The 8871-nt window shown below is 13.8% G+C and overlaps 1 protein-coding gene across 1 annotated transcript, besides 26 other annotated features; it reads right to left on the reverse strand. All coding sequences in view use genetic code 6, as the record gives it.

The window, feature by feature from the left end:
• The first annotated feature begins 924 nt into the window (after nucleotides 1–924).
• Nucleotides 925–999: a microsatellite.
• A 538-nt stretch (nucleotides 1000–1537) lies between these two features.
• Nucleotides 1538–1624: a microsatellite.
• A 625-nt stretch (nucleotides 1625–2249) lies between these two features.
• Nucleotides 2250–2281: a microsatellite.
• Nucleotides 2282–3043: 762 nt separating this feature from the next.
• Nucleotides 3044–3084: a microsatellite.
• Nucleotides 3085–3285: 201 nt separating this feature from the next.
• Nucleotides 3286–3335: a microsatellite.
• Nucleotides 3336–4624: 1289 nt separating this feature from the next.
• Nucleotides 4625–4658: a microsatellite.
• Nucleotides 4659–5178: 520 nt separating this feature from the next.
• Nucleotides 5179–5241: a microsatellite.
• Nucleotides 5242–6537: 1296 nt separating this feature from the next.
• Nucleotides 6538–6586: a microsatellite.
• Nucleotides 6544–6593: a microsatellite.
• Nucleotides 6594–6769: 176 nt separating this feature from the next.
• IMG5_024420 (ubiquinone biosynthesis o-methyltransferase, putative) lies at nucleotides 6770–7509 on the reverse strand (the record flags this gene model as incomplete). Its single annotated transcript, XM_004039327.1, has 2 exons — nucleotides 6770–7079; nucleotides 7136–7509. The coding sequence occupies 2 exons, from the start codon at nucleotides 7507–7509 to the stop codon at nucleotides 6989–6991; spliced, it is 465 nt and encodes a 154-aa protein (XP_004039375.1). The 3' UTR covers nucleotides 6770–6988.
• Nucleotides 7510–7815: 306 nt separating this feature from the next.
• Nucleotides 7816–7845: a microsatellite.
• Nucleotides 7846–7902: 57 nt separating this feature from the next.
• Nucleotides 7903–7971: a microsatellite.
• Nucleotides 7914–7972: a microsatellite.
• Nucleotides 7914–7980: a microsatellite.
• Nucleotides 7933–7988: a microsatellite.
• Nucleotides 7934–7989: a microsatellite.
• Nucleotides 7990–7998: 9 nt separating this feature from the next.
• Nucleotides 7999–8052: a microsatellite.
• Nucleotides 8015–8065: a microsatellite.
• Nucleotides 8018–8065: a microsatellite.
• Nucleotides 8054–8109: a microsatellite.
• Nucleotides 8110–8173: 64 nt separating this feature from the next.
• Nucleotides 8174–8216: a microsatellite.
• Nucleotides 8181–8216: a microsatellite.
• Nucleotides 8190–8358: a microsatellite.
• Nucleotides 8198–8361: a microsatellite.
• Nucleotides 8211–8358: a microsatellite.
• Nucleotides 8247–8360: a microsatellite.
• Nucleotides 8362–8462: 101 nt separating the features above from the next.
• Nucleotides 8463–8504: a microsatellite.
• Nucleotides 8505–8871: the final 367 nt, after the last annotated feature.

Genomic DNA, 8871 nt, shown 5'->3' on the forward strand with positions numbered 1-8871 from the left:
ACTTTTTAAAAAATTTATATATCATATATTATTTAAATTATAATTAATATTTACTTACTATATTTATTTATATAAGTATATATTATTATTCTATAATAAAATAATTTTTTAAAAAATTATAATTTTTCTTTTCAAAAAATATTGTAATTTATAACTTTTATGATTTTATATTTTATAATAACTTATTAATAAACAAATATATAATATTTTAAAATGTTTTAATTTTAACTATTAGTAAAGTTAATTTAAAAATGAAAAGCTTAATTTAAATAATTACTATTTTAAATATTATATAAACAATAAATATATTTTTATGATGTTATTATATTTTATATAAATAACTTATTCATTATTTTTTTAAAAAAACGGTATTAACAAAATAAAATAAAATAAAAATGAAATTTTTCATATTTTTAATAGAATTATAAAAAAAATTACTATAAATATAAAATTTATGAAAAAGTAAAACCTATAAAAACATATAATTATAATATTATTAATATTTAATTAATAATTTATAAAATATAATTATTTTTTAGTATAATATTAATAATAAATAAATAAATATTCAAATAACATTTATATTTTTTAATGTCAATTAATTTGATTAGAATTAACTCTCCTTCTTATAAATATAGTACTTTAATTGACTTTTTATAATAAAATGCTATTTTCGCTATGATTTTTTCTTTATTGTTAAACTATAGATGTCTTTTATATAATTTAATTTGAATTTTTATTATTTAAAATATGATCTATAGATTTTTTTTCGTAATATGTACTATCATTAGAGTTTATTTGTTTTAAAGAAACACAAGATTAATTAATTTATTATTTTGCTTTTTAATTATACATTGGAGAAATAATCGATGTTATTGGTAATGGTTATTAATTTATTAAACTACAGCATCCCATTTTTTTATTTAAATTATATAAATTTTATTATTTTTTTATAAAATAAATTATATTTATTTTTTATTTTTTATATATATATAAATTGTTTGCTTGATTTAACTTAAAATATCAATTAATAGTCATTTTTTATTATTAAATTAAAAATTTCCAATAAAATAAAGCATAAATAAAATATTATGGTAAATCTTAAAGATATATTTAATTCTTAAACACATTTTTTTTTTTTTATTTTTTTTTAATTATAAAATAAATTACCATTTAGTTTTTTTAAAAATAGTATAAGTCAATATATATAAAAAAATAAAATTCTCGTTATATTATAAAATAAAAATAAATTTGAAAAATACTTTTATAAAAATATTTAAGTAAAAATAATATTTTTATTTTTTCTATAACAAATATTTAAATATTTCTTTATGATATTGTTTATTTTCATAAATTTTTTGTAAAAAATAATTTATTATATTATAACTATTATCTTTTTACCCTTTTTTTTTTATTATTATTTAATATAAATTTGATAATAGTTAGGATAAAAGATATTTATTGAATATTTTAAATATTTTTATAAGAATAGTTATTTTTAAACTTTTTATTAGATAATATATATTTAAATTTAACTTTTTTTATTATTAACATTTATATAAATTTTTTATTTTAAACATATTATTAATTTCTAATCTATTAATTATTTAATTAAATTTTTTATAAAAAATTCAAAAATAAAATGATTATAATATAAATATAATTTAGTTTTTTTAAATATTATATAATGAATTTATTTATTTCCTTTTATGTTTACATTTTGAAAAAATGAATGTTATAATATTTTTAATATATTAATTTATCAATATTGATTTTTTTATTATTTTACTTTTAAATATTAATAATATTCCTCTTTACTCATTCTTATTGTAAATACTAATTCCTCCGGTTCAATTTCTTAAGTTTTTTATTAGATTTGAATTTATCTAATAAATAAAAAAATATAAATAAATAGATAGTCTTATATATAAAAAAACGGTTATTTTAAAATAGATTTTAAAGCAGTTTGTTTGCTAATAGGAGATTTACTTTAATTTTTTTGAATTTTTTAAATATTTAATTATAAATCCTTATCAATATATTTAGATTAATTTTAATTATTTTTTAAAACTTATCTTTATTATTTTAAAGGTGTTTTTTAAATTTATTAACTTTATTTTTATTTATTATTTAATAATCTTTGTATATTTTTTTAACTTTTGTCTTCCATTTTATCAATTTATTAACTTAATTTTTTTATTTTAATATTTAGTCTTCTTAATATATTTCTTACATAGTTTATTATTTCTATTATTATTAAATTTAATTATTATTAATTTAAAAACTGCTTTTATTAAAGATAGAATGAGATTATAAATTATTTTTCCTAAAAGACTATAAGCTTTCTTTTTTAAATTATTTTTTAAATTCTTCATTTTTTATAGTTTATTAATAATCAATGTTTTTTTTATTTTTTAGACTTAATTTTATTTATATTGGAAATCCTCATTATTATTTATAATATTATTATCATTAAAATTTATTTCATTCGTATTCACTTCGTTTTTTGATAAACGTTTTTGTTTGTCTTGTGATTTATTTTCTTATTTTTATTAAGGTTATTATTGTGTATTTTCTATATTTTTATTTTTTTAAAAAAAAATATGTTTTATAAATTTATACATATTTTTTATTATTCATTATTTTATTCTTCATTTTAAAATTTCCCATTTTCTTTTTAAACTTTTATTTTTTTTAAAAAAAAATACTAAATTAGTATTTTCTTACTTTCTTCTTCAAAAATCTTATTTTTATCGCCTGCTAAATCTAATTAAATTTCCCTATTTACATCGATTTTAGGACTTAGTAATTTCCTTAAACGTAATTTTTGTTTTTCTAAATATCCGATTCTATAGTCATGGTAATTTAAATCATAAAACTATTCGAATTCCTCAATTCTATTTTTTATCTTTATTATGATTAATATTTAAAATTAGAATTTAATATAATATAATACATTTGCTTATAATAAAATTAAATTTCTATATGCAATTTTATCATTTGAGTTTTAAACTTATTCTATCAATTCTATTTACAACAAAAAATATATATATATATATATATATATATATATATATATATATAAATAAATAGAAAAATACTCTAATACTATTAAGAAATCTAATCAACTTCTTAGGCTATAGAAGGTAATAAATCTAATTTTAATTTTAGCCAAATCATAAAAGTATCTTTTTTTTTTTTAATTTTAAATGTCAATTTCAATATTATTTGATTTAATAAACGATTATATTTAATTAAAATATTATTTTAATGTATAAATAAAAGTATATATATATATATATATATATATATATATATATATATAATATTTATATGTATTATTCAACTCATATTTTATTATTGTATTTAATATTATTATTTTTTCCAATCATTTTAAATCATATTTTAATTTTTAAAATAATTTTAAATTTCTTCATTAGGTAAAGAATATTCAGATTAGCTTACTGCATCTAAAAATAATATAAATAAATAAATAAGTATATAATTTTTTTATTATTAAAAATATACCCCTTGAATATTCCTGGTTTCTATTATAACATTTTTTATTCTCTTTATTTATATCATAAAAATTGCTACTTTTATTATGCGTATTTTATTCTTCAAATTCACTAATATTAACTCCATTTTTAAAATTTCCAGTTTGATTTTTTTATTGACTTTAAAATTGTTAATAACTATTCATTAACTACTATTACTGTTACTATTACTACTATTATTATAATTAAAATAGTTGCTATTAACTAAAATTCTACCTAAAAGTCCTCTATGGATTATACCAAGAAGAAAACTGGCTAGAATTTTTAAGTCTATTTTTATAATTTTACTCATATAAATTATTTTGACTATTTTATTCATCATCCTCATCAAAAAGCTACATTAAAGGAGAAGATAGGAAACTATTAGCAATATCTAAAATATTTTTTGATTTCTAAACAGACTAGTTATATTATTATTATTATTATTAAATTTCATCGTTTTGTTATTTTTCTTCATTTTTTTAATTTTAATAGAATTTCTGTTTTTGACTTTTTAAATAAATAACTCCCTATTCATTCACAATTTCATCTTCTTTGTTTTTTTAAAATGTTTATTATTAAAAAGCATCTTCTTCCTCTTAATAATTTTCCTCATTTTCATCGTATTTTTAACTAGCATTTTACCTAAATTTTTCTTTACACTATTAAATACTATCTTTTATTTTACTTGGTACAAGTTTTAGATATTCAGGTAAATTCGGTCTTTCTTATAAATTCTTTTTTTTACTTGAGAATTCCTTCTTTTTTTTTTTATTATCTTATTACTTATATTAAGAATTTATTGTTTAGTTTTATTAATTTAATTTATAATTTTTCATTTATTAATATTATTCATCTCCTCTTCTGTAAAATTACTATTCACTTTATTAAGTTTAATGTAAACATTATTTAACTGCTTCATCATTTAAATGTGGTTTTATAGGAGATTTTATATTTTTTAAATATATATTTGGTGGAGGAGGGCTTTAAGTAATCTATTTTTTTTAAAAAAATAAATAAAACTTTAAATAATATATTTTACTTTTGGAGTTATTTAGCTTTTTTTAGTTTTTTTTAAATCTTCCTCTTTATTCATATTCTTATTCCTATTCTTATTCATATAATTATTATTATTATTAAATATTGTTCTTTTAATAAGGACTTTATTATTAAGGACTATGGTTTTTAATATTTAGATTTAAATTATTATTTATTTTTTCGTTTAAAAGTAGTATTTATTGTTTAACATCTTCAATTTCGTTTTAGAGTTTCTTTTTTTGATCTTATTCTATTTTATTATTGTTTTTTAAACTTTTTAAATTTTATTGTATTATTTTCTTATTTTTTCCTTGTCTTTAAATTTGTAATAAATGCGAATATTATTTTTCTACATTTTCTAAATAAAATATATATTAAATTTATTTCTTAAATGTTATTTATTTTACCTGCCATTTAATTTAATTTTTTAAATGCTTTTTCTGGTTTATTATCTTCTAAAAGTCTATATGCTACTCCTATTCCTAATAACATTAAATTTTAAGCAAATGCTAAGGCTTTTTGTGCACTAAACCCTTCAAAAAAATGTTTTATTAAAGAATTTGACATAAGATCAAATTATAATTAATATTCAGATTAATCCATTTAAATAATAAATAATAAGAAAAAAATAAAAAATAAAATATATATATATATAAATAATAAATAAATATTATTTTTTGAATAAAATATTTAATTTAAAATTTTTATAATAAAAATTAAGAAACAAAATATTATTTTTTTAAAAATGCTGTTATTTTTTTTTATTTTTTTATAAAATAAATTGATATTAACAAAAATATATTAAATTATATGTACAAGTATTAAAAAATAATTAAAATTCAAACATTATTTTTAATTAAAATATTATTTTTCCATTATCCTAATACCGGATTTTCAAAAATTAACTATAAAAGACTCCTTCTCCATCAATCTAATTATCATTAAATTATCCTATATATTTTTCATTATTACTTAATAATAGTGTCCCTTTTCCATTTTGTTTTCCATTCAAAAACTCTCCTTCATATTTTTTCCAATAATTATGTAAATCATTAAAGTTCTTATAATCAAAAGGTTAATTAAATTCCTAATAAAAAATGTTATTTAAAATTCCAAAACCTTAATATTAATTATCCTTCCATTCCCCTTAATATATAAGAAAAAAAAATTAATTTTAAATTTTATAAAGAATCCCATAACCTTATTTAAATCCTTAAAAATCTAAAAAACCTTCAAAAAGTAAACTTTTATTATCCAAAAAATGAATTTTTTTTTAATAATCCTCAAAATTAGTTGAATTATAATTAGATTTTAATGAAATATTTTCAATATTTGAATTTAATTAAATAGAAGCATTTTATTCCTAAATATGCTTATTTTAAAGCTTCTTAATTAATTAACTTTCGAAGTTTTTATTATTTTTTAAAATAATAATATCCTATTATTTAACATAACTATATTATAGGGAATTATTTTTGTGTTTTTAGATTATTTATCTTGATTATTATATTGCTTTTTAATATAAAAAATCAATATTTTAAATATTTGTATTATCATGATAGTATTTTATTAAAATTTTAGAACGTTAAATACATAAATTTGCTTATTCTTATATTTTAAAAAATCTCTTTTATGTATTTAATTCTTCTTTTTTATTTACATTAATATTTTCATTATCTATTTTTTAATTTTTTTAAAGAAATTAATTATCTATTTATATTGAATTTAATTAATGTTAAAAGCTTTAAAATGATTTACTAAAATTTTAATTAAATAAATTCTCTTGTTAATTATGAAATTAGTATGATTCACCTTTCTTTTTATTTTTTTCAATTTATAATTGATTCGATATTATAGTTTCTTTCGTTTTTTTATATTTATCTTAAGAATTTTATTAATTTTTAGGTAAAGGAGCTTTTTTTATTTAATTTTTTTAACTGTTCATCTATTTTTTAAATAAAAGTATATATATATATATAATAATGTATATATAAATATATTTATATATATATTTATTTAATTTTTGTAAATAAAGTTTTCATATATATAAATATTTTAATGAAATATATCCTCTCTTTAAAATAATACAAATATTGTTTTTACAATTTATATAAAATAAAAACAAAAAATATCATAATTTAATAGCAGTTAATATAAAGTTAATTTTTTTATTGCTTTTTTCCATTCTACTACTTAAGAAATTGTAATCATATCCTTAAACATTAACAACATTTAGATTATTTTTATGTAATATATTACTCAAATCTTCTGGATTTATAAATTTATCCCAATTATGTGTTCCTCTAGGAACCAAATTAGTTATATATTCGGCCATAAGAATTAACTTTAAATAAGATTCGCTATTTTTCGACATAGTAGAGATAAACAAAATTCCGTTTTTTTTATATATTTACTCAATAAACGTAGAAAATCTTCTTTATTATTTACATGTTCAATTACTTCCATACAAGTAATAATATCATATTAATTTTCTTTATCTGTTAACTATTCTTTAAAATATTTTTTTTTAAATAAATAAAAAAAGGAATAAAAAATGAAACCCAAAGTTCCTAATTTATATTGTAAATTTCTACTTAAAATAGGGTCTAAAATTTAATGTTATTAAGCTATTTATATTGAATTTTGATTTGCATCTAATCCTGTAACATTTCCTCCAAGTCTACATAAACTCTATATATTTTATATGAAAAAAAATATTCATTAAAAATATTACTTCAGATAATAAACCGCCTCCACAACCTACATCTAGTATATATTTATCTAGTAAAGGTTATATTGGATTATATTTATTTTTTTCTTCAAATTATTATATTTGTTATCTAATATAATCAACTCTGGAAATATTATATTAATATAAAGGAGCCATATTACTTCCGGATTTCCACCAATCATTTATATGGGAAAAATGCTCCATTTCTTTTGGGTCAACTGAAGAAAATTAAAACGCGGTTTTAAATTTTTTAATTAAATAAAAGTCTTTTATATCATTTTTTATATAAAATTAAAGATATTATTTATATTTAAAAAAAAAAAAAAAAAATTATATAATATATTAATTTACAAAGAAAAAATATTTTAAATTAGATTTATTTATATAAACTTTTATTTATAAGATTATATAATTTAAAGTTTTTTTATTATTTGAAGTAATTAATATTTTAAAAAATTGAAGGTAAGATAAATATGGTATAATCATAAAATATATAAATAATTTAAATTAAAATATATTTTTTTTAAATATTTTTTTTTATATTATATTCAGATGATAAAAAATAAATATGTTTTTTTAATTAAAACATAAAATAAAATAATATAAATTATATATATATATAAAAACATATATATATATATATTTTAATAGTTATATATATATATATTTATATATTTTTATATTAAAAGCTCGATAAAAAAAAATGTATATAAAAAAATAAAAAATAATAAATATAAAAATATAAAATTAAAAAAAAAAACTTTAATCATTTTATAATAAAAAAAAAAAAATTAATTTTTTATATTTATATAAATTTCTTTGTTTAATAGCGTTAATAAAATGATAATAAAATATATTAAATTAAGTTTATATAAATATATATATATAATTATATATATATTTAAATATATTTTATTTATTTTATTAAATATATATAATTATTATTTTATATTTATATTATATATATTTATTATTTTTTTATTTTTATTTTTATATATATATATTTTTTTTTTTTTTTTTTATATATATATATATTTTTATTTTTATATTTATTTAATTTCTTTTATATAAATTATTAATAAATGAAGTTTAATAAATAATTTTTAATTAATTCAACAATTAAACATAAATAGCATTTATAAATATTATATATTATAGAATATAATCTTTTTTTAATATATTTTTATTTGAATATAATTCTTGAATATAAATAAGAGATACAATAACCTCTTTATTTTCATACAAAGTATTATTTATATCTATTTTTACACACTAATTTTTATATATTTATACAATTATTTATTATTTAATAATTTTATTAAAATGTCTCCTTTTTTTTATCTTATTTTATAATATCTTCTGTTTTTTATTTAAATTTCCTTACAAAATGCTTTTTATATATTTACTTATATAACTTTTCTTAAGATAATTTAATTGTATTAATTTTTCTATTATTGTTTTCTAACTTTTTAAGTTATATTTTTTATTTGTATAAACTTTTTTTTTATATTTAAGTGTTTTTGAATTTCTTTTAATTATATTTTACATTACTATCCAAATTATAAT

Source organism: Ichthyophthirius multifiliis (assembly GCF_000220395.1).
Source record: "Ichthyophthirius multifiliis unplaced genomic scaffold scaff_1120509249695, whole genome shotgun sequence".
In the NCBI taxonomy this organism is placed as follows: Eukaryota; Ciliophora; class Oligohymenophorea; order Hymenostomatida; genus Ichthyophthirius; species Ichthyophthirius multifiliis.